The sequence below is a fragment of the Bos javanicus genome, chromosome 14 (genome assembly GCF_032452875.1).
Source record: "Bos javanicus breed banteng chromosome 14, ARS-OSU_banteng_1.0, whole genome shotgun sequence".
NCBI lineage: Eukaryota > Metazoa > Chordata > Mammalia > Artiodactyla > Bovidae > Bos > Bos javanicus.
This window is the reverse complement of record NC_083881.1, coordinates 28,202,981-28,228,561: the sequence shown is the minus strand read 5'-3', so window position 1 is coordinate 28,228,561 and position 25,581 is coordinate 28,202,981. Positions and strand designations below refer to the sequence as shown.

At 40.9% G+C, this 25,581-nt stretch overlaps 1 protein-coding gene across 2 annotated transcripts; it reads left to right on the top strand.

The window, feature by feature from the left end:
• Positions 1-1,818: 1,818 nt before the first annotated feature.
• Positions 1,819-25,416, top strand: GGH (gamma-glutamyl hydrolase). 2 transcript variants are annotated; one of them, XM_061438837.1, is made up of 9 exons: positions 1,819-2,197; positions 4,651-4,765; positions 7,419-7,469; positions 10,942-11,026; positions 13,820-13,958; positions 17,382-17,488; positions 17,575-17,665; positions 21,764-21,901; positions 24,335-25,416. In XM_061438837.1, exons 2-9 carry the CDS (start codon positions 4,659-4,661, stop codon positions 24,454-24,456), a joined length of 840 nt encoding a protein of 279 aa, XP_061294821.1. In that variant the 5' UTR covers positions 1,819-2,197; positions 4,651-4,658; the 3' UTR covers positions 24,457-25,416. The 2 variants fall into 2 exon arrangements, with proteins under 2 accessions (XP_061294821.1, XP_061294820.1); XM_061438836.1 differs by lacking the exon at positions 1,819-2,197 and adding an exon at positions 2,482-2,704.
• The last annotated feature ends 165 nt before the right edge of the window (positions 25,417-25,581 follow it).

The window sequence follows — 25,581 nt, the reverse complement described above, 5'->3', positions numbered from 1 at the left end:
GCTTGCATCCTCTGCTCTCAGCATCGGAGTCTTGCAGCAGTGGAGAAAACTTGCTGGAGTTTGCTACTTAGCAGTCTTTCTGTTAATTTGATGTTTGTGGTGCCCTCCATCTCCAAGTATTGTTAAAGGCGTATATCATGTGTAACTTTATTTTAAACTCCTTGTATATCTCATGGTTTTTCTTAAGATCTGTAGACAGATTCTGGCTTAGGCAGTTGACATAAGTCTCTGGACACCAGCATAACTTATCTGTTTTTTCTTATTGGTATAAAATTAACTCTGTTAATGTGCCATATGCCAAGCTGCTTCAGTCATGTCCATCTCTTAGTGACATTATGGATTGTAGCCCACCAGGCTCCTCTCTCCATGGGATTCTCCAGGCAAGAATAATGCATCGGGTTGCCATTTCCTCCTCCAGGGGATCATCTTGACCTAGGGATCGAACCTGCTCCTCCTCTCTTACAGCTCCTACATTGGCAGGTGGGTCCTTTACCATTAGCACCACCAACTCTGTTGATAACCAGCTCCAATTTATTAATTTTCATGCATTCTAAATATCAGTTAATTATACAATGTATTCATTCTTTTATTTATAATGATTTAAGTTGCACTTAATATTTCACTATTACAAGAGAATGCTACAAAGAACATACTTGTATATGTTTATTTATTCACACATGCAGGCATTTCTCTAGGGCAAATACTAAGTCTAAAAAACGCTGTGTTATACACTATGTGCACCTTCCCTTTTACCACATATTGCCTAATTGCTCCCAAAAACAGTTGTAATACTTTACAATTCTACCAGCAGTGTTGAGACTTCTTGTTTTTCTACACCCTTATTATCAAGGGTACACTTTTTTACACTTCTGTCATTCTGATGGATGTGACATACTATCTTGTTGTAATCTGCATTTCCCTGATGACTAGTGAACCTTTGTCTTTTCATATTATTTTCCTAGTTTTCTATTAGGTTGTTATTCTTTCTTGTTCATTTAGTTCTTTGTACATGCTAGAAATAAACATCTTTGAAATTCTGTATTTTGTAAATATATCTTCCAAATTTGTGCCTTATCTTCAATTCATTTAGTTAAACAGAAGTTTTAAAATTATAACATCATTTAATCTACCAATTTCTTCCACTAACATGTTTTTTAGAAATATGTTTTCTGAAATTCCATCAACGTCATGGACACACAGTCCTATATTTTCTCATCAAAGTATAACAGTTTGCCTTTTACGTTTGTATCTTTACTCACCTAGAGTTTATTTTTGTGTATAATGAGAGGTAATACTTTTTTTCCTATGTGGACAGACAATTGCTCACAACTTCATACTGGTACAGTTTCCTCATCTGTTCATCTGAGTTCAAAACAAGCCAAATATGTAAGGCCTTTCACAAACACATCCATTCAGCTTATCGCTCACCACGCCCTTCCAGAGCAGCATTATTATCTTAACAAAGCATACGACATATTGCATTCTCTCTTCTTGAAATACATTCTCTTCACAAATCCTGTTCTCTCTTTTCCTTACAAAACTCCAAACTTCTAAGACGAAAAAACAAGGCATTGCCCAATTAATCTTTGCATCCTCTATATTTGGCCTTGAGTTGATTATCAAATACTCTTCTATTCTGATTTTCACCCTTATAGGTGGGAACTCCCAGTATAAGCCATATCTTTATATTTTGGTTTTCACATAGAAAGAAAAAGCTTACCTTTCATCTACTAGCCCACCAAAACAAGTTCAGTGTTTCTAAATCTCTTTTCAAATTTGAAACAGAAACCTCAAAAAAACTTTTAGTGATTAGGAACCCAAGTCACCCTTTGTGCCCTGTTGGAGAACAGTCTGCTAAAGTTAGGAGGCACCGTGTGCGGGCCTGGCCTGGACTTGTTTTTGTCGTGATGCCAGGAGTGGGCCCCTCCTTGACCCAGTTCTGAGCTGAGGCGATGCTCGTGGGCGTGTTCACATCTATCGGGCTTTCCTCATCTTCTCTTCGTTTGGTCCAGAAGCCTCTACCTGCACGCAAATGGCAGGACGCGGAAACTACCTCCCAAGTCACCAACCATCCCTGATGGAAAGCGGGGGTGTCCAACTCCGCTGCCAGCATTCCTCAAGACGATTTTGGCGCAAAGTTCTCAGGCGACTTCTAGAACCTCTCGCCAGCCTCCCCCGCTGCCTGGTTACCAATCAGGTCAGGCTGCAATCCAGCGCTCCCCACTCGACCGCGGGACCCTGCGCCCCAGTTAGTTCCGGGTGACTTCAGGTCACGTCGAGGAAACAGCTGAAAGGGCGGGCTCGAGTACGCGGATCCCATCGCACTTTCCTGAGCCCCCGCAGACGCCGCGGGGCGGGCTGGGGGCCAGGGGTCCGGGCGGCCGCGGAGCGATGGGGTAGGCGCGGCCTCTGGGTCCCCGGAGTCGCCCGCCCTTGCGGCCCCAGCGCACATGCGCCCGGACGGCCTTTCCCATAGGCCCCCGCGGCGGAGCACCGCCCCCGCCCGACGCCCTCGAGCGGCCGGGTGACAGCAGCTGCCTCACTCTGCTGCTCGCCGGTAGTGCCTTTGAAAGCCGGCGGGAGGCGGCGAGCGCAATGGCGAGACTGGGTCGCCTGCTGAGCGTGTTGGGTCTGGTTCTGTGCGGGGCGACAGGCCTCGGTCTGAGCGCCCCTCCCGCGCCTACCCCCAAGAAGCCCATCATCGGTAAGGAGGCGGCCAGGGCTGGGGCTGGGGCTGGTGAGCCGGGAGCGCGCCCTGGGCGCTTCCAGCTGCTGCGCTTCGGCAGGTGCGTCCGGTCCTGGAAACATCCAAGCCTAGGGATAGGATGTGTGACTTCCTAGCCCAGGGGTCAAACCCTCATTGAGATCCTGCTGAAATATACCTAGGTAATGCTCGTTGATTTCCCGCACATCCTTAGCTCTTAAAATTGGAAGGGAGGAGCATGCATCGTGAAGAATCCTGAGGATGGTTTTTGTGTTTGTACTCATTTGGAATTTCTGCGGAGAAGGCAATGGCAACCCACTCCAGTACTCTTACCTGGAAAATCCCAGGGACGGGGGAGCCTGATGGGCTGCTGTCTATGGGGTCGCACAGAGTCGGACACGACTGAAGCGACTTAGCAGCAGCAGCAGGAATTTCTGCTAACTAAACCTTCTGTATTCATGCATTATCTTTATTAAAATTTCACTGGTTGAGGGCTCATTTCGAGGAAAAATGCAAAATCGAATTGACTAGATAATTGGGAAATTATGGTATACCTGGCCTTTGTCCTCTTTGGCAGCAGAGGGCAGCCATGGCTCCTGTGATCCTAGTAGCAATTCTGTTTTGTGTTAAAGTAAAACAAGTCATTTTTCTTTTTCAACACACTTAATGTTCTATAAAGGGAGTAAAATCAATTTGAATCGCCAGAACAAACATTTAAGACTGGGGCAAGGGAAAGCAACCCTGGAGAAATCAGCTCGTATTTGAAATGTGCAAAAAAGTAATTTGTGGGCGGACAACTAGAATTGATTTCATTTTAGCTGGTAGTATTGTTATGCCTTTCATTCTGTTTTTTTTTTTCCCTTTATTTCCCACGAAAATGGGCACTGTATTCTGTAACTAAATAGAAAGTAGTTGAGCATTTTTTTCATGGATATTGGTAGTGTCCATTTTTATGTATGTTGTGTATCAATATTTGGAACTTGGGATGCATTATTTCATAATCTATGTAAAATAGTGGTTAAAATCTTCAAAGGGAATTAACTCAAAATGAAATCCTATGTAGGTTTACTGGGTGGCTCAGTGATAAAGAATCCGTCTGCCAATACAGGAGATGCAGGAGATTCAAATTTGATCTCTGGGTCAAGAAGATCCCCTGGAGGAGAAAATGGCAACCCACTCCATATTCTTGCCTGAAGAATCCCATGGACAGAGGAGCCTGGCAGGCTACAGTCCATGGGGTGGCAAAGGGTCAGACATGACTTAGCAACTGAGCACATTGCAAAACAAAACTACACAGGATGCTTTATATTTTGATTACAATGTTTGTTCCATGGTATCTGGTAAAATATATGTGCATTTTACTATATGTAATCTATACCTCAGTAAATCTGAGTAAAGGTCCTTCAAAAACAAAAAAACGGATGCAGAGAGACCTTTTAAAGGGCTATTAGAATAATCCACGTTGGGGGAGGGGTAGGCAGGATGTTTGTTGCTTGGATTAAGATGGTGTTGATGGTGTTGGAGAAACATGCATAGAGAATTTTTTCACTCTTTTACTTTGTTGTCAAGGAAACTATGTGCGCGCGCGTGTGTGTGTGTGTGTGTGTGTGTCTGTGTGTCTGTGTGTCTGTGTGTGTAGGGAGGGGCCTTCTGCTGGATTTAAGGATCAGTACTCTGACATAGATTCTAGCTTGTGCCAAAGAACCTGGCTTTGGGGGCTTATTTGGCCTCCCTGATGTGGCAAGAAGGAAGCTACTTACAATTCAGATCAGCCTCCACTACTCCTTTCCCAAATCCTATAGATATCCTTTCAGGAGAAGCTTCATGTTTAATTCTGTGAATTAAATGAGTGAAGAAGTGACATTTCTAGGGTGATATGTTTCAGTTTCTAAGCAGGAAAAAAGGACATTACTTGAAATGGAAACTTTATTTTTTTTGTAATTTAGGAATATTAATGCAAAAGTGCCATAATAAGAACATGAGAGCCCTGGGAAAATACTACATTGCTGCATCCTACGTGAAGTTTCTAGAGTCAGCTGGTGCAAGAGTGGTACCAGTAAGGTACGATGCGATAGTTTTTACACTGAATTAAAAAAACTGCAACTGCTGTTTCCTCTCTAAAGTTATCTTTTATCTCTAAAATGAATGCTTTCTCTCCTGCGATTGCATTATTCAAGCACATTAATGTTATACCTGGTTTTTGCCCTAAATCTAATGTTTAGAGTCTCTCATTAAGTTGTTCAAAGTGTGAAGCTACATGTTTCTATCATATCATTAGAGCTGTGTCATGTGTATTAGATAGAGAATGAAATGATAAGTTCCTTTACTCCAGAAAAGGTGATACTCATCAGATATTACAAAAGCAATGGAGTAAAAGCACTTCTAGATTCACCAGCTTCGTTCTATAATATTAGTGTAAAGAAACATGTAGGGAATCAAGGAATATTCTAGAAGAGGACTTTTCAGAGACCTTCCCACGCCACTTTAGAAGTTTGGAAATGACTAATACAGCACTATTGCTTCGATATTAATTGCAGGTATTGTGACTTTAAAGGAGCTACATTATTTTTGTGGTTTAATGATCTAAGGAACAATAAAATGACTCATGTCATATTTATGACATGATAAATGATTCATGTCATTTTGATTTGGAAAGACTTGAATTTTTTTTTAACAAAAGCCTTGTTGTTGTATTGATATTATCTTATCACCCCAAAATAGTGTATTTGAGGGTCTTCTCGCACCCTCACCTAATCCATTATAAGTGGTTTCACACATAAAACACAACTGTTTGCTCAGGAAAACCTGTTACTGTAAATAATTTCACATGAAAAATGGTAACAAAAGTAGAACATTAATACTCAAAATGCAAATGCTACAATTTTGAGAATAGTACCACAAAATGGTTTTATGTTTAGATGAACATTTGCTTTTGACATTAGTCTTCAGTTTTTTCATAGCAGTCTAATTTTTTCAAATGAAATCTTCTTTGGAACTTAACAGCAGAGTTTTAGAGCTGAGTTGGAGGTTCTGGACAGTCCTCAAGACAACTTGCAAAGTTTTGATCCTGGAAGCTTTTTCTGTAAGCTGTTCTTTTAGAAAATAGGTTTAATAACATGGGTGGGAGGTGGGAGAGACAAAAGACAGGTAGGCCAGTTCAGAGATGTGAGTGGGTTACGTGTGAAGCAAGGAAGGCTTGGCTTAGAGCAGTGGTTGTAGAATTGCTAGGTAAATGTCTTTAAAAAAAAATCAATAAGACTTGATGACTACTAGGATGAAAAGGCACAGGGAGGAATAGACAAGAATGACAGAGGTTTTGAAACGGAAAGTGTTGAAACTGATGACTTGCAGAATACTGGGATTTATGACTGAGATGCTGAAAACATGGCATACAGGTTAATTTCCAGCTTGGATTCCCAAAGTTCATTTTAAGGTATATTGCTCAGAATTAGAATCATGTGATTCTATAAAAGCAGAGTAATACGTGGCAGCTAAATTCCCAGAGCAACCTGCAAAGGATTGCCTAATATGGAATGAGTCGTGATCACACTGATGATGTTGGTTGGTTTATTTCTGAATTTCGGGTGCTGGGCACTGACTGCTATAGTTCAGAGGGAAAGAGGAGGTGGACGAGAGGAGACCTCAGCAGAATCCTTGAGCAGGCGAAGGCATTTGTGTTTGGTGCCCTTCCTCCTGTCTGGCCTTCACCCTCTGGTGCCCGGTGCACTCAGGTTATTATAATCTCCTGCCCTAGAACTGGAGGGACCCAGAGGATGTCTGCCTCCTGAGAGGTGGCATGTGGCAGCCCACTGGCACTTTTGGTCAAAAATCTGTTTCATTGGTAGTGTTTAAGGTATGTACAAATCAGGAGACTTCATAAAAGTCTGAATTTTTGGCCTTTATTTTTTTTTAACACAGTTTTCTGGAGCTAATTTTGAACAGAGCACGAGCTGTCCATTAGCAGCAGTGCCTGTTGCTCCTTTTCATGCTCCGAACCTGTCATTTGCCATCATTCCTAGATGTATGTTGTTTTCTTTAAAGAGAATTTATTGAGGGAGTCTTGCATTTCAAGAAAGTCTGACAACATGCAAATGTCATCTGTGTTCAAAGAACGTGCCCTGGTCTGTTTTGCCTTCACGGTCTCTGAGACACCGAAGTTTGTGACCCCCGTCCCCAACCCACAGTTAAGCCCCTTAATAGTGATGCACTGGGCCCCCAAATTCAGGCATGGACAACGTGGGAACTGTTTTTTAGAATGAGTGAAATGACCAGAGCTCAGCTGCAAGGCTACCTGGCAGGAGTCCCTGGAGAGCAGCTGATTCATCTCAATCCGTTGGCGCTCCTGATGGTGGTAGTTGCCCATCCTGATTTAAATGTCCATGGGGAAGCTTCTGTGTCCCGACTGGTCCCCTCTTTGTTGACATAATCTGGGTAGTTTCACCTGGCAGAACGCTGGGACTCAGCGGTTTCCCCGGTGGTCCCACAGCTAAGACTCCGTGCTCCCAGTGCAGGGGGTCTGGGTTCCATCCCCGATCAGGGAGCTAGATCTGATAATGCTGCAACTAAAACCTGATGCAGCCAAATAAATAAATATTTTAAAAAAAAAGAATTATTTTCACCTGGCTTTTAAATATTAATGTGGTAGCTTCATTTAGAGACTTACTTTCTTCAGTTTTGGAAATGGATGTTTTGTAACTATTTTTATCATTTTCAGGCTTGATCTTAAAAATGAAGAGTATGAAAAGCTTTTCAAATCTATTAATGGGTAAGTCGTCAACATTGGTTTAAGACGGTATATGAGGTCTAAGTGATGCAAAAGAGTACGTATGAATACAATATATGTTTCTAGGTAACTATTTTTCAGTGGTATAAATGTTAGTTTTCTGAGTTATTTTATAGAAATTATTTTGTTGAGCGATGCAAAAATCCTGCAGAGAGAAGGCAGGTTAGAAAATAAATGTTATATAGTAGATAACATTTTTTTTTAATGTGTAACATAATTTTTATTCTTTTAATGCTTGTCTTAAAGGCTTTGAAGCCACTTTGGAGGCCATGACATACTGCTTGCTTAGGGGATTTATGTCTGAAGACTGAAGATATTAATTGGTTATCTTTCAGAAGGTGATTTGAATAGAATTTGGTAAAAAGTTTTATATCCTCTAGCTTCATCACAAAAGATATGATTGCTTAGCTCACAGAAAAAAATCATATGAAAAAATGTGAGACGTATTCATAATTAAAGGAAAGCTAATTATAACAATTAAAAACCACCGGGTTGGCAGAAAGCAGAAAATGTGCTGATGTGCTAAGGTGAGGGTATGAGGAAATAGTGTGCTTGTACTTTATTTGTGGGAGTTGTTGATGCGAATAAGATACAAACAGTCTACATTAAGGAACAGAAGAAAGTTTTCTTTAAGCCATACTGAGGACTATAGCCCAGGAAGAAAGTGCTTCAGAAAAACACTGTGTTATATCTTGACGGATCAAAGAATGTACATCAAACATGACAGGGTTACATTCCTTCCAGGTTTCAACAGAGACGTGGCCAGCAAGTCAGCATGACCTTAATGTCTGGCAAGGGAAGCTTATCTTGGAAGGACCACTAGCATGGGCATCATAGGAAGGGCGGCCATTTATCCCTATCTTCAGAGCGGACTTTTCTTTAACTTCTAGATAATGCATTCTTTTCTTAATGATTAAAGCAGAGGTACAGTACATGTTTGATGGGCCATAGACAGACTGTTCTTATTAGCATAAAGTTCAAGTCAAATCATGTATAAGTCAGAATGACTTCCCCATACTAGCTCATGCTAGCTCATAGTAGGTGAAAATTTCTTCTATCAGGGTGGAAGTTAGATAGTCTTTTGGGGGCAGTTTTATAATCTTTTGAAATTAAAAATACACATACCATGTGTCACAGGAAATGCTTCAGAAGCAATTTTATTTAACAAATATAATCCTCTCCTTTAACATATACACACTACTATATGTGAAATAGGTTACCAACAAGGGTCTGCTGTACAGCCCAGGGATCATACTCAGTATTTTATAATAATCTGTAAGGGAAAAGAATCTGGAAAAGAAAACCTAGTCACTTTGCTGTACATCTGAAACTAACACAGCATTGAAACTTGACTATATTTCAATAAAAAGTAAAGCAAAAAAGATATAGTCCTGTCTTACATGATGACCTGGGCCCAAACATATGTACTGTCGTATTGTTTGAAACACCCCTGATTTGGAACCCATCCACCCACCCCTCAGTTGGGAACTGGGTTAAAAATAAACTATACTCATATGATAGAATATGGTTAAAAATGAGGGTGTCTGTAGATGATGCCCTGAATCACTGTTGTAACCTGAATAGTGTGGTATTGTTACACGAAACAAGCAGGGTACACAGAGGTGTGTGTAGTGTACTCCCATTTGCTTTTGTTTTTGAAGTTGGGGTGAGGAGACATGCATAATATATATCAGATTAACCCAGCAAATCTTAATGATGGTTATTTCTGCTTGGGAGTGGAATAGAGGGAGTCTGTCTTACTGTAAAGCTTTTATTAAAAGAACTTTTAAAAATTAAAAATAATTGCTCATTTTTTTAAAAAGCTATGTTCAAAGCGGTCATTTGCATTCAGGTCAGTTTAGTTCAATAAGTATTTTAAATCGGTTCAATTTAGTGAAATATTTACAATGCCTGTTACGTGCAGTGTACTTTGGCATGGACAAAGATAAGTCCAGGAGAGACCATGAGATAGAACCTCGAAAATAAAGTGAGCACGACTCTCCTCTCACTTTAAGAACCACTTTTACTGAGCCCTGTTATGCCGTGAACCCTGTACTGTTTTGGGGGGACGGTGCAGAGATGAAAAGGTGGATCCTTGCTTTCAAGGTGTTTGCCAATCAGGAGGGACAGTCAAGTTTTACTTTTGAATGAACTGAGGTTAAACATGCCAAGTTCATTCAGAGGCAGCTTTTTAAATACCGACTCAGTAAAAAGGGGGAGCTGCTAATGAGTCTTCATTAAGGCACTTTCCTGCTCGGTTTTGTGACAGATGTTCTGCCTTATAGTTTTGGTATTTCCTACCAGACCATGACCTTACCAACAGCAAGAATTGCCCATCTCTGATTCTCCAGGCTAATACCTATTACTGAATGAACAACAGTCTCAAAAGTGATATTTCTTACATCTCAAATTCATATTTAAGTACTTTTTAAAAATTTTAATATATTTTGTCCAACTTTTGTAATCTGTTTAGAATGTCCTTAGTTACTTTAAGAGCTCTTTAACTTGAAAAGTTGAAATAAAAATATAAATACTTTTCTATATATCTCTTCTATTGGTAGAGTCCAGTAGTCAGATGTTTGTGACGCTCTTCTTTTTTTTCTGAGAAGTTTTTTAGAATTGTCATAAACATGTATAATATCATATAAGAAATGAATCGCCAGTCCAGGTTCGATGCAGGATACAGGATGCTTGGGGCTGGTGCACTGGGATGACCCAAAGGGATGGTATGGGGAGGGAGGTGAGAGGGGGGGTTCAGGATGGGGAACACATGTACCCCTGTGGTGGATTCATGTTGATGTATGGCAAAACCAATACAATATTGTAAAGTAATTAGCCTCCAATTAAAATAAATAAATTTAAATAAAAAAGAATTGTCATTGTGTTCTTTTTCAAAATTTTCTGATGCCATTCTTATTTCTGAAGAGAACTCAGGGAAATAATAATAAATGAAAATTTTCATGGATATTGAGTTCTAGCCTATTGTATTTTTATGACTATTTCATTCTTTATGGTTATAGCAATTTTTTTGTGTGTGTGTGAGCCAAGACTGACTCATGGCTATGAACCTGCAGTTGATTTTGGCATCTCTGATCATCTTAATTTAAACCTATTAATAGCTACACTTAGAATTTTATTTCTACTTGATTTCTAGCTCTGCCTATTCTTCCCTTGCCCCCAATTTCTTTTACTTTAACTTATCCATACCCTATTTCAAAAATAGACTTGTTTATCCAAGAAGTCTGGTAGAATATGCACAAATGCACTGTTAACTGCAGTAGTTTACACATAGGTGAGATTGTAAGTGTTTTATATTTTTTTGCCAATTTTTTCTCATTTTCTGTAGTGCTCTGGCTGCTTGTGTAATCAGGAAAGGTTGTTTTAAAATAAAAAAAGTGTTGATTTTCTGGGAGGGAGGAGAGGTTGAAATGCACCCTCTTTGATGTTGTTTCAGAGTCCTTTTCCCTGGAGGAAGCGTTAACCTCATGAGGTCCGGTTATGCTCGCGTGGCCAAAATGTTTTACAACTTGTCCATAAAGGTAAGTCTCAGTTATTTCTTATTATTCCAGGTGAGTTTTTGTAATTTTCCAAAAGGGTAATTGTTTTTTAAAGCACGTGGTGATACTTCCTTCACCACTCTGTAGTCTCATCACCCCTTTAACATTTGAGGTGCTGGTTCTTTTCCACCCTGTGGCAGCTCTCACCTATTTTCTGTGTGTTTCATTTAATTCTGGACTCCAGGGAACCCTCCAGTTCTGCTGACCAGCCCTCTGTACTCAGGCTCATTAACGTGAACCAGGCACTCACAGTGGCTGAGTAAGCAGTGTCTATTATGTACTGGGCGTTGTTCATAGGTCGTTAATTCTCATCTCCCCTCGCAAGCTGCCCTCAAGTCATCCAGTCCTGTTTGACCTTGGACCCTAAGGCTCCACATGCAGTGACTTGTGGAGCCTCTCAGCTTCTCTGTAACCTCACATTGCACTTGCCTTTGCATCATACCTCAAATTCTTGGGATTTCTCCCTGGAACTGTTAGCAGCAATTTTCTAATTAATCTTGCTGGCCCTACCATCTACCCAACCTTAAATAATTCCCTTAAGAAACTGCCTTTGGCATGTGAGATACTTGATGGAAAATGTTGACTGGCTTGGCTCAATGACCTGTAGCCTTCTATAGTCTTTGAGTGAAGAGTGTGCCCACAGCCCACCTTTTGCAGCCTTTGTTTGTGCAGGTACCTGCAGTCAGACTGGTGTTTCTAGAACATATCCTATGTCCTACTTTCAAATCTGCTTTGTCTGTTTCTTTCTATCTCGTCTTGTCATTTGTGCCTTAGCCAGCTTTCAGGGCTAAGGGTTGTGCACCTTATGGGGAGGTGTCTCTCTACCCCTGCTGGAATGGCATCCTTCTGCTCAACTTTTAGAGTATTTTGTTGTTGTTGATCAGTCACTAAGTCATGTCCACCTCTTTGTGACCACATGGACTATAGCCCGCCAGGCTCCTCTGTCTGTGGGATTTCCCAGGCAAGAATACTGGAGTGGGTTGCCATTTCCTTCTCCAGGGGATCTTCCCGACCCAGGGATTGAACCCTCATCTCCTGCATTCTTTACCACTGAGCTACCAAGGAAGCTCTCTGAGATTAAAGGGCTTTTATCTCAGAGACTCAAGATCTTGGAGTTAGCTGTTGATGTCTCATCAGATTGCATGGTTCTGATACCCTTCGAGGCATTCCTCGTTTTATACCATATGGTTCTGTGTACTTAGTACCTGCTCAGTGGACATTTTTTGAAAAAACTAATGAGCAAAATTGAAATTTAACAAAATTATAAGAAGAATGATTTAAAAATGCATTTGGGAAGCATATATATGAATATTATAAAGTAACTCTTCCTTTCGTAAATAGAGACTTGTGTAACCTGGTTTGTTCAATTAAAAAAAAAAAAACAAAGGAGTCACCTAACTGCCCAACCCATAAGACACAAAAGGTCTATTTGACAACTTGAAGATTTCAAAGCAAAGGAAAAAGCTTAGCAATCTTGAACTTCCATTTAGGTGTAGCCACTGGGGTCCACAAGCCCTCAGAAGAAGCAGCCTTCAGAAGTGATTTCTGTTAGATCTGTATGGTTCCACTCTGTGTCTTTTGTTCTGCTGATCACAACAAATAAAAGATGTGGTCCCAGCAAGTGGGGATATAACATGTAGTCCAGAAATCCAGTTTGGTACATATGGAAACAGCAGTTCTGTCTTCTTTTGTGTTTATTGTTAACTGAATGTCGTAAGGCCTTTCAACATAGCATATGCAATTCTAACTTCTAAAAGTAAAAACTTCCTAGATTTGTATATGAAGGATAAAAATCATATCTTGAAGTAGAAAATATAAGAATTAATATTGTTCTATATTTTTCTTACTGAGGAACAGAAAAAAATTCCTTAACATTTTCTGGAGTTACTGGAGTAGGAAGTGGCAACCCACTCTAGTATTCTTGCCTGGAAAATCCCATGGACAGAAGAGCCTGGTGGGCTACAGTCTATGGGGTTGCAAACAGTCGGACATGACTGAGAGAATGAGCGCACACACACACACACACACACACACACACAGTTAGGTTATATTTTACAGTCTATGCAGGAAAACCACGGTTTTTAAGGAAGTTACAAAACCCATTTTTGTAACTATAAGTACATATGGGTTTAATCTTTAATCAGAAAATTCAGTCACCAGAATACTTTTTTCCCAGTCACACTAGTTGTTTCAGTTCCCTCTGAGAGCCCTAGTATGCTTGTACTTCTTTGTTTACTGTGTGAAAAGTCGTTAACTTTTGCTTGCTGACTGTTCCCTTCCTTCCAAATTATGGCTTTCATCAGATTAAACCTGATTGGCCGAAGGCTGTTACTATAAATTCTGAGATAATGGAGGGAAAGGAAAACCTCCATTCAGAGTAGTTTCAAACCTGGACAGTCATTTAAAACAATAGGATTTGTACAAAATGTATAAGTAGGCATTTATCTAGCATCATCTTCCATATTTACAGTCCCTAAAGTATAACATGTGTTGTTTGGTAGTTGACTGGCAGATGTCTGTCTCTTTCCCAGCACAACTGAGTCTGGATAGTTTGGTAAATTAAACCTTAAGTGTTATGAGGGTGCTTGGTCTACAGACAGATGAAGTGATAACCAGCTGATAGAAAAGAAAATGCTGGCCTACTACTACTGATCTTGGAAATTCCTTAGAAATCTATGTGTGACTTAGGTGCCCATCTTGTTAGGACAAACTGAATGTATAAATTTTATTATGAAAAGTTTGAATAAGCTTAGTTTTTATCTTTACTCTGCAAAGAGTTTTGGCGAAGGAGACTATTTTCCTGTGTGGGGCACCTGCCTTGGATTTGAAGAGCTTATTTATCTGGTCAGTGGAGAGAGCTTATTAACCCTTACAGATACTGTTGGAATTAAACTGCCACTGAACTTCTCTAGAGGTAAGAATTTTTTTTTCTGCTCCTTCAAAAAGGTAGTAACTGGGTATGATTAGTAAGTTGCAAATATCCAAGTCAAAAAATAATTGTAACATTTGTTAATTTTTAACTTATTTACACAGGCTTAAGGTGTAACTCTTTGTACTAAGTTATAAAGATGGCTTAAGGGATTTTGCATGTTTATAACTTACTGCTTCTAGTGATATCAGGACCATGCATGATGAAAAACTCTAAACCAAGACCTGGCTTTGAGTTCTAACTTTGTTACTTTGCCTCGGGGAATCATTTAACCTGTCTTAACTTTTACAAATTATTTCTAAAAGCATTTACTTTTTGTGTTTTTTGTTTTTTGTGAGGGTTAAATAAGACAGTGTTTTCCAGGTACTATGCTCAGCACTTTAAACATAACTCTCATAAATGTTAGCTTCAGTCATATCTAACTCTTTTCAACCCTATGGACCATAGCCCACCAGACTCCTCTTTCCATGGGATTTTCCAGGCAAGAATCCTGGCGTAGGTTGCTAGGCCCTCCTCCAGGGGATCTTCCTGACCCAGGGGTTGAACCTGCATTTCCCCCTTGGCTGTGTACTGTGTTTTGACCCCAACTGGGGTGTACTCCATTCTAGTATACCATCTGGAGGCAGCTCAGGCTCCAGGTAAAGGTCATCTCCCTGACCAGACTACCCTTACATCAGGGACCAGCCTCTAGTCATGCCCCAAGGCTACTCACACTTCTGATCAACTGGCCATGAGTTTGGGGATACCCATGGGTTTAGTGAAGCTTCCCAGGTGGCTTCCCAAGTGGGAAGCTTTTTTTTTTTTTTTTTGAAAGTGGGCTAGGCTCAGAGCTGGGTGGGGTTGGGGTTCAGGGGCTGTGATGTAACTAAGGCCAAGAGAGGGTGCCTGGGCAGGGGGCTGTAGGTGCTCTCCCTCTCCTCCTGGGTGGACAGTCCTCACTTGTGCCAACTGCCGAGGCACCTGGGGCCCTGGCCTCAAGTGCAGTGGCACTGGAAGTGAGGGCGGCGGGCCCGGGTTCAAGGAGGAGGTGGCCGACAGCCCATGTTCAACTGAGTTCAACATACGCATGTTTCCTGGGAGAAACCACTGTAATTGGTGAAATCCTCGATGGGGGAGGGGCATGGGGCAGCAGAATGGAGGAGGCAGTGAAATAATCTAATTATCATACCAATAAAATGTTCTTATAAGGAAACATCGGCCTGTAAGTGATGACAGCAGTGAATTATAAAGCAGCGTGTCTCCGTGGGTAGGGCTGATCTCTGTACTCTTCATTGAGTACGGAGAGCTTTCCAGGTAGCTCTAGTGCTAAAGAACCCACCTGCCAATGCAGGAGATGTAAGAGACGCGGGTTCAATCCCTAGGTTAGAAAGATTCCCCTGGAGGAGGGCCTGGCAACCCACTTCAGTATTTTTGCCTGCAGAATCCCCATGGACAGAGAACCTTGGCGGGCTACAGTCCATAGGATTACAAAGAGTCAGATGTGACTGAAGCAACTTAGCACACACTCACACACAGGTTTAATAATGCACTGGAATGACTGACAGAGCTCAGAAAGGGCCGTGTTTGCAGTAAGAGTTTTGCTGTAAAGGATTCACATGGGCTGAGGTCTGGAGGGAATGCAGAACCTCCTGCCCTCTTTCTGTTGACTCAGGGCACGTCACCCTCCTGGCGCATCAATATTTCACCAGCCAAGTGGCTCCAGGGAGCTTTGGTGCTCAGAGTTTTTATTGGAGGTTCATTGTGAAGGCATGATTGATTACATCACTGGCCATGTTATTGAACTGAGTCTCTAGTCCCTGTCTGTCCCATCCCTGGAGATCAGGCTGGCTCAAAGTCAGATTTACTCTTGAAGTCCATTTCATATCCATATCCATATGCTGCAGATTCAGGTAAAGCCAGACCTGCTGTAATCATGTGGTCAGTCTTTCTGGTCACCAGCCTCATCCCAAAGCTGTCCAGGGGCCACCTTATGCCACCTCATGAGCATCACAAAGACATGCCCATCCTTCGCGAATTTCCTTAAAATTTCCAAGGGTTTTAAAAGCTCCCATTCGGGAACCCAGGACAAAGACCAGACAAATTTCTTTATTTGCCAGTTTGTGTAAATAGATACTGATTCTTGGGAGTTCCCTGGTGGTCCAGTGTTGAAGAATCCACCTGCCAATACAGGAGACACAGGTTTGATCCCTGGTCTGGGAAGATCCCACACGTCACGGAGCAGCTAAGCCTGTCCTCCACAGCCACTGAAACCCGTGTGCTGTAGAGCCTGTTCTCCACAATGAGAGAATCCACCCACAATGCAAAGTCTGCGCACAACAACCAGAAAGTAGCAACGCCCACCCCACCCCGGGCTCCTGCCCACCGTGTATCCAGAGAAAGCCCACCCCACCCCGGGCTCCTGCCCACCGTGTATCCAGAGAAAGCCCTCAGGCAGCAGCAAAGATGCAGCACAGCCAAAAAATAAAACTAAAAACAAAAAAGATGATTCTTGTAGGTTACTTGATTTCAGAATCATCAGAATTGAATTCTACCAACCTTTCTTGTTCTCTTACAGATTTTGGTTGGAAAGCAGTAGTTGTTATTCCCAGAACTTATAAAATGCTCTATACTTTTCACAGCTCTTTCTCACATTCAAATAGTGCAAAAATCATATGGGAAATATATGTCTTGGGTCAGTTTCTTTGGGTTGTGTGTGTTTGAAACCGAGTTTATACAAACCAGGAATGAAATTCACTGAAATAAGGAACCAGCAGATTTTGATGATCTGGGGCATGTGCCCAACATGATGCCCAGCATGATGATCTGGGGTTCTCACGGACCGTTAGCATCCTGAATGACAGGCTCATTTGAGGACAGCTGACGCTGGGGCCTTGATTACCATCAGGAGTTTCTTATCCTTTTGCTGCTGTATGTCTGTGTCAGACTCCAGAGTTTTCAGGGAAGTAAAATGCTTCTTTTGATCTGCTAGTGGTTCGTGACCTGGTTTGTGTTCTTTTCCACATTGTTGGTATTTTTAACCATTTAAGTCCCAGATACTTTGAAAATGTATTGCAAGTTCTAGATCCTTTCCTGAGCAAACAAATATATACACATGTGGACAATTTTACCTATTTTTCAGCCCTGTCTAGAGAACTCAAGTTAAAATCCTGCTCATTATCATGTCCAAAGAATTTTAGTTATTTATGTTGCAATTCTAGAAGAAAGGTACGTAAGTGTGGAACATATTTGGAACTGTGTGTTGAACTTATTTTGTGCCTGACTAGAATACTCCTGTGGAAATGATGTGTTTGCAAGTCATTTAGTCATCTTGATTGTGTCTTCACAGTGGCCTCTCTCTGGCTCTGACTTCAGTGGATTTTATTTTTTTCCTGCGTTTGAATAATTTCTCTTGGGCTTAAATTTTTTCAGGTACATTGCAGAGCAGAATGTTCCAGAATTTTCCTGCTGACTTGCTGTTGTCATTAGCAGTAGAACCTCTGACCGCACATTTCCACAAGTGGAGCCTCTCCGTGATGGTATCTCATTTATTATGCAGTGAAATCCATGCTAAATTTAGATTTACTGCAGAAGTAATCATTTTGGTTTTATTTTTACACTTTAGAATTTTACGAAGAATGAAAAGTTAAAGGCGTTTTTCAGTATATTAACTACAAATACAGATGGCAATATTGACTTTATTTCAACCATGGAAGGTATGTATCACTGCACATGTACACTTTGTTTTATTATATTTATGAATTTTGATTTTATATTTCTCTTATGAATAAAATCATTTAAAATCTCTCTTAAAAATAAAATCATGAATAAAACTTTGGGGACTGAAGTTGGAAGTTCGGGCATTATTGGAGAAAAGAGGCCCATGTTTTGCTCAGGTTCCAAATCAGTTGTGGTTTACCTGGGTCACCTTCTAGGTCAAGGTGATGAAATGGAAGGGAGGTGAAGACTATGGGGAGGATCAATGAAGTTAAATGGAGAAGATGACTTCTTTTTCTAGCAACATTGCAGATTAAGTACATGCTCCAGACAACAACAAAAAATGTGATTGGCATGCAGGAAAAAAATCTCCCTAAATACATTGATGAAAGGACAGTAAGGGTATTTAGGTCCTAAACTCCAGGAGTTAAATGGAGCATTTAAACTAGCATTGTTACTGAATCAGGAGAACTTGAGGTGAAGCTCAGGAGCGCCCTCTCTGGAGAGTACCCCCACGGAGCAGGACCCGAAAGGCTGGACCCTCAACGAATCCTGCGTGCAGAACTGCTCAGAGCTAAGAGCTCATTGAGAGCTGAGACTGTGTCTTATTCTTTGTGTTTCCAGGAGATGTTGAATGGATGACTAATTATGTAAATGGAAGAGATTTGGCTTGGAAATTAGGGCGTCAGTTTTCCGTGTTGGTTGTGTTTCTGGCTGTGTCATTATACCAGGCTCATTTGAAAATTTTATCTTCTGAACACTTCCTGATACCTGCTAGATAGAAACACTGAAACACTTGAGGTGCTCTTATTTGCATATTTCCTTCCTATTCTTGATACTTTTGTTCTAAATTAGTGAGGACAGGGCCTGGTTCCTACCTTGTCAGGAACCTGTATTGATCTTTCAGTGATGTAGTTTACAAAAAAAAAGAGAGTGAATCTCAACTTGTTTCTGAATTTCAGTGTGTATCTCTGTCTAAACATTCATCTGTCTACTTTTCTATCTATCTGAAAAATCTTTGTTACAGTTTATCACTTGTTGTTCAGTTGTGAAGCTGTGTCCGACTCTTTGTGACCCATGGACTGCAGCATGGCAGGCTTCCCTGTCCTTCCGTATCTCCTTGAATTTGCTTACCATTGAGTTGGTGATGCCATCTCATCCTCTGTTGTCCCTTTCTCCTCCTGCCTTCAGTCTTGCCCAGCATCAGGATCTTTTCCAGTGAGTCAGCTGTTCGCATCAGGTGGCCAAAGTATTGTAGCTTCAGCTTCAGCATCTGTCCTTCCAATGCATATTCAGGACTGATTTCCTTTAGGATTGGTTTGATCTCCTTGCAGTCCAAGGGACTCTCAAGAGTCTTCTCCAACATCACAGTTCAAAAGCATCAGTTCTTCGGCATTCAGCCTTCTTTATGGTCCAGTTTTTACATCCATACATGACTACTGGGAAAACCATAGCTTGACTATATGGACCTTTGTCAGCAAAGTACTGTCTCTACTTTTTAATATGCTGTCTAGGTTTGTAGTAGCTAGGGTGTTTCTTATCCTAAATAGTACTTTTCGTATCTCAAAGAAATATATTAGAAGATCTGTCTTTCAGTTATCTGTGTGTAGCAATTGATTTTCTAGTCATCTAGCCAATGGGTCTCCGGCTGGTGTCACCACATGTGCTCCCAGACAGAGAAAGAGAGTATATTACAGGGAGGTAGGAGGTGATCAGTGGGAGAGGGATGGAGTAGTGACCGCAGCTACTTGGTCTTAGGTTCTCCTCTTGTGAACCTTGCCTGAGGAAGGGTAGGATAAAGTAGGTTTCTTTTCTGTGATGTGCTCTCTCCTAGCAGAGTCTCATGGGATACAAGAGGACGGTGCTCTTTTTCCTGGATACCTGTACTTTCAGATCACTCATTCCTCCAAGTATTTTCATATGGTAGTTAGGGTTTTAATTTCAATGCAAAAGTAATAGAGGATTTCTTTTTCAATTAACACACTATTGACTGGGGGGTTTTTTGCAGAAACTAATGCCTGTGGCCAGAGATTTGTTATGTAAGTGAATATTAAAACACTCCAGTCAGTAATGTTTGGGTAACAAAAGACGTTATTAATACATTTCTGGTCAATAAATTGTTAAAATGAGGAAAGGCATACGTGTGAAGAAAAAAATGAGATCAGTATGTAAATTTCTCAGAAAACAAATATCACACATATTCACGTTTTTAAAAGTTACAGAATTTTAAAAACACACTTAGAAGTAGGCGAGTAATATAGTGACATCCTGGGTACCTTTCTGTAAGTTTCAAGAACTTTCACATTTATGTGGCCATTCTTATTTCATACAGTCCATGGGGTCGCAAGAGTTGGACATACTTATTTCATATTTACTTTTTCCTCCTACTACAATATTTTTTGGAGTAAATCCTAGGGATCATATCATTTTTATATATAAAAGTAGTTAATAATTCTAAGAATAAGTGAACTATAGTAGCAAAAATCTTTCAAATTTAAACTTCCTAAAAAAACTATTTAAAAATTGATTCAGTGAAGTCATGAACCATTCCACAGACCATGAGAGAGGCACAGTGTATGCTGAGACAAACTAGCTAACCTATAAAGACACCAGAGATGCTGGCATAGTTCATTCTCACATGAGTAAGTCATTATATTGGAGGGGATGAAGATGTGGTGTGAAGTGAGGGGAAAAGAAACCCATTGTAGAAGAAACTTGTCACTAATCAGATGTACCCCTGACTATTGAACTGGTCTGTATTCAGAGGCTCAATTATTCCACTCTGCTCTGATCATGCTTACTCCTTGGAAGAAAAGCTGTGAGAAACCTGCTGCTGCTACTGCTGCTAAGTCACTTCAGTCACATCTGACTCTGTGTGACCCCATAGATGGCAGCCCACCAGGCTCCCCTGTCCCTGGGATTCTCCAGGCAAGAACACTGGAGTGGGTTGCCATTTCCTTCTCCAATGCATGAAAGTGAAAAGTGAAAGTGAAGTCACTCAGTCGTGTTCGACTCTCAGCGACCCAATGGATTGCAGCCTAACAGGCTCCTCCGTCCATGGGATTTTCCAGGCAAGAGTACTGGAGTGGGGTGCCAAAGAAACCTAGACAGTGTATTAAAAAGCAGAGGCATTACTTTGCCAACAAAGGTCCATATAGTCAAAGCTATGGTTTTTCCAGTAGTCATGTATGGATGTGAGAGTTGGACCATAAAAAAGGCTGAGTGCTGAAAAATTGATGCTTTTGAACTGTGGTGTTGGAGTAGACTCTTGAGAGTCCCTTAGACTGCAAGGAGATCAAACCAGTCAATCCTAAAGGAAATCAATCCTGAATATTCATTGGAGGTACTAATGCTAAGACTGAAGCTCCAGTATTTGGCCACCTGATATAAAGAGCTGACTCACTGGAAAAGACCTGGATGCTGGGTAAGATTGAAGGCAGAAGGAGAAGGGGACGACAGAGGACAAGATACTTGGATGGCATCACCAACTCAATGGAGATGAGTTTGAGCAAACTCTGGGAGATGGTGAAGGACAGGGAAGCCTGGCGTGTTGTAGTCCATGGGGTTGCAAAGAGTCGGACACAACTGAGCAACTAAATGACGAACAACAACAACTCTGATCACCTAGTAAAGTAAATCATATTTCAGATTATAAAAAGTTGTGCATGCGTGCTAAGTTACTTCAGTCATGTCTGACTCTTTTTGACCCCATGGGCTGTAGCCCATCAGGCTCCTCTATTCATGGAATTCTCCAGGCAAGAATACTGGAGTGGGTGGGTAACCGTGCCCTTCTCCAGGGGATCTTCCCGACCCAGAAATTGAACCAGTTGTCTCTTATGTCTCTTGCTTTGACAGGCGGGTTCTTTTACACTAGTCACCTGGGACTCTCATAAAAGGTTATAAGTCAGTTAAATACTGTTATTATGAACCTCACATTGACTGTGAATTGAAATTCTTTGTGATAATAATATGCACAGTTTTACTATGTCTGACATTGTGGGCTATAAAAGTAACATTTTACACAGAATATACAACAGAATTGTAACATCTTAGACCATTGTTACCACTTAATACTCACCAGTCTGTTCTTTGTGCAGGATACCGGTATCCAATATATGGCGTCCAGTGGCATCCGGAGAAAGCTCCTTATGAATGGGGGCAATTACGAGGCATTTCCCATGCACCTAATGCTGTGAAGGCCGCATTTTATTTAGCAGAATTCTTTGTGGCTGAAGGTAATTTGAGGCAGAGGTTATAATTTTATCACTCTAGTGTGGTTCTGAAGGAAATTGCCCTCGTCTGAACTTTTGTGTATTCTATAAATGTTCTGTAGGTTTAACTTAAGAAAATGAATTTGAGAGCCCTGAAATTGAGATATTAGTAATTTAAATCAAATCAGGACCATTATTTCCCTTAACAGTACTGCATTCTCTAAAGTGGGTTGAAATCTTAACAGCATAAAGATTGTTTCTTTTTTCTGTCTTTCTTGATTCCTTTTTTAAAGATTTTTTTCCCATTAGTGTTGGGTTTCCCTGGTGGCTCAGTGGTAAAGAATCTGCCTGCCAGTGCAGGAAATCTGGGTTCTATCCCTAGGTGGGGAAGATCCCATGGAGAAGGAACTGGCAACCCACTCCAGTATTCTTGGCTGGAGAATCCCATGGACAGAGGAGCCTGGCAGGAGGCAGTCCACAGGGTCGTAAAGGGTTGGATACAACTGAGTAACTAAACAACAGCCATCATCATTGCTCTTCTTTGGAATAATATTTTAATTGTGACATTATCTGAGAATTAGATCTTATTTTTCCGAGACAGTTATATGAGTTGAATCTATACTCATCAGTCTGTGGATTTAAATCTCCCTGTCTATAAGTATTGGCACATTGGAGAGTTAATACGCTTTGCCTGCTTTTTCATGTTGGAAACACAGATGTAGTCACACAGTGTTATGTTTGTGGGTAATTGAGAATTTGGTGCTAGATGCTTGAGGTTTAGTTGAATGATGTGGGTGTGAGACAGAGCTACAGATGCAGCTCGCCAAGGATGGGGCATCCCTCAGGCGAGGCATGGGCATGGGAAGACTTGGCCTTCTCCATCCGAGCTTTCCCTGAGGTTTATCACCCCTCTGTTCACACTGGCAGGTATATACTGCATCCTGAGTTCACCGTGGTTTAAGATTATGCTCAGTTGAATGGGTTATTTCTTGACAAAACCCCAAATTAAAAATAAAAATCCAAAAGTTCTCCCATGGGCAGTATTAGTCCTAAGAAACATTTTTAGGTCACGTATGTAGAAGTGAATGAGGACAGTGGTGGGCAGGGCATGGTTTTCTCCAGCACTGTCACAGGCTTGACTCCACTGTCTTCATCTTCCAATGCCCTGTTTCTAAAAAAATGCCAGAAAAGCCCATATTGCTTTATTTTGACTTTAAGGTAAGGTCTGAGCCTTCACCCCCTCACATTCAAACTTCAGCTTCGCCGACTTCTTCGTGCCTCCTTCCATTTCTAATTTCCGCCTCTCTTCTCCCCACCACCAACACACCTGCCTCGGCTATACAGTGTCTCCCTCCTCTTTACTCTTGAACCATCTTCAGGAAGTTAGTCTATAAAAAATGATGTAATATTCGTAGTTTGTACTCATGCATGGAGTAAACAATGTATGATTTATATACAGAATGTATCATGTTCAATCAAGTGAAAGTGTTAGCCACTCAGTCCTGTCTGACTCTCTGTGATCCCATGGACTGTATGTAGCCCACCAGGCTCCTCCATCCGTGGAATTCTCCAGGCAAGAATACTGTAGTGGGTTGCCATTCCCTTCTCCAGGGGATCTTCCCAACCCATGGATTGAACCTGGGTCTCCTGCATCGCAGGTGGATGCTTTACCGTCTCAGCCACCAGAGAAATCCCTGTACATTGCAGTGGGGCAGGTCACTTAGTATACAAAGTACACAGCAATGGGATCCTCTAGAATTTGTCGTTAATACTGACATAGCACATGACAATAATAGGTCACTCTTTATGTGCAGCTTTCAGGGAATAGTTTAGGTACAGTTTCTGCTTTGATTGCTGATGGAGGAGTTGGAGCTTCTTCCTTGATGTCGTAGGCAGGTCTTCCTCCTTTTTTGGTCTATAAGACTAGAGTGATAAATCAACTGCAAAGACTCTTCATTTTAGAAGATTATTTCCAATTATGGTTGTGAGTAGCCTAAGTAAAGAAGAAGCAAATAAAAGATTGGGGCTTCCCTGGTGGTCCAGTGGCTAAGACTCTGCTACCAGTGTTAACAAAAATGTTAACAGTATCCCCTTCTGTATGGGAATCAGACTAGGTTGCTTGAGAGTTAGGACATTGCCTGGTGAATATTTACATCTCCAGGAGAGGTGTCAAGCCTTGTGCAAAGTAGGTACTTAGTAGGTGCCTAGCAGGTGTTTGAATGTAGTGAGAACAGAGCACCACGTAGGGTCTGGTGCAGAGCAGGTGTGGCTGCTGTCAGGTAATGCTCCTCCAAGTCAGGTACTGCTTTATTTGGGGGGAATTTTATAAGACATTTTTTCCTTTTTGCTGGCCTTGTCCTGCTAAATAATGCTGATTAGAGGAAGGAACATCATAAAGTAGCCTTTTGAAAGTTGTACCCCATTTTCTTAAAAATTAATCCTTTCTTTGTCTTGCAGCTCGGAAAAGCAATCACCATTTTGAGTCTGATGTTGAAGAGACCAAAGCACTAATTTATCAGTACCGTCCAACTTACACTGGAAACGTTTCTTCATTCCAGCAAAGTTATATATTTGATTGAAAGGCTTCTCTGTATTAACAGGAATTCTGATTAACTCCCTGAGTAAACTGTTATAATAATGAAAAATGTGCTACTCATGGCAGTAGTAGGTCACAGAGATGCCTTTTCTGTGATGTTACTGGCTCTGATTCTTCATTCAGTATTTTTGTGTATCACATTTGATAATCAGTGAGACAGATAAATAATCATAGTGTGTTTCATGGAAAAGCTTTGTATTATTTAAAGATTAGGAAATAAATTTATTGAAGATACAGATGTTTTATTTTTTCTGATTCTGGCAATACCACTCCCTAAGCCTTCCACCTACCTCATCCTTGCTGAAGACTGGTTTTATTTTTTAATTAATTTTTATTGAGGTATAGTTAACATACAACATTATATGAGTTTTAGGTGTGCAACATATTGATTTGATATTTTTAATACATTACAAAATGTTTGCCACAGTCTAGTTACCATCTCCATAGAATGTTGTTACAATATTATTGGCTGTATTTTCTGTGTGTACATTACATCCCCCTGGCTTACTTATTTTGTAACTGGAAGTCTTTATCTCTTAATCCTTTTTCCTTACTTTGCTCAGCCCTCTGTCTTTCTCCCCTCTGGTGACCACCTGCTCATTCTCTGTAACTGTTCCTGTTTAGGTATGTTTATTCATTTGCTTTATTTTTTTAAATCCCAAATATAACTGAAATCATACAGCATTTGTCTTTCTTTGTCTAACTTCTCTCACTTAGTGTAATAACCCTCCAGATCCATCTGTGTTGTCACAAATGGCAAGATTCCGCTCTTCTTTATGGCTGAGTAATCCTGTGTGTGTGTGTGTGTGTGTGTGTGTGTGTTGTACAGACATATATTTCTGTTTCTGCTGTTTCAAATCCATAGTTGAGGCAGAGTTGTGTTTTGAACTTTTATCTCCCAGTGTTCACCATAGTAGTTCCTCAATAAATGCTTATGACTATTCGTGAATGTATCTTTTTTTCCATGGAAAATGATTCAAATGCTGTCATATATTTGCTCAGGTATATTTTTATCTATTTCTTAGTCTGTGCTTCCCTCTCCCACCCCTTACCATCCCATATACCCTCAAAAACACTTGAAGTTTGGAAATACCTTGAGGGCAACCAA

What these genes read in the sequence shown, in the direction of transcription:
- GGH (XM_061438836.1), top strand. Translation starts at nt 2,596, where the DNA reads ATGGCGAGACTGGGTCGCCTGCTGAGCGTGTTGGGTCTGGTTCTGTGC. An exon ending in CTTTTCAAATCTATTAATGG is followed by an intron (nt 7,470 to 10,941) that starts GTAAGTCGTCAA and finishes ATGTTGTTTCAG; the next exon opens with AGTCCTTTTCCCTGGAGGAA. An exon ending in AGTGGAGCCTCTCCGTGATG is followed by an intron (nt 17,489 to 17,574) that starts GTATCTCATTTA and finishes TTTACACTTTAG; the next exon opens with AATTTTACGAAGAATGAAAA.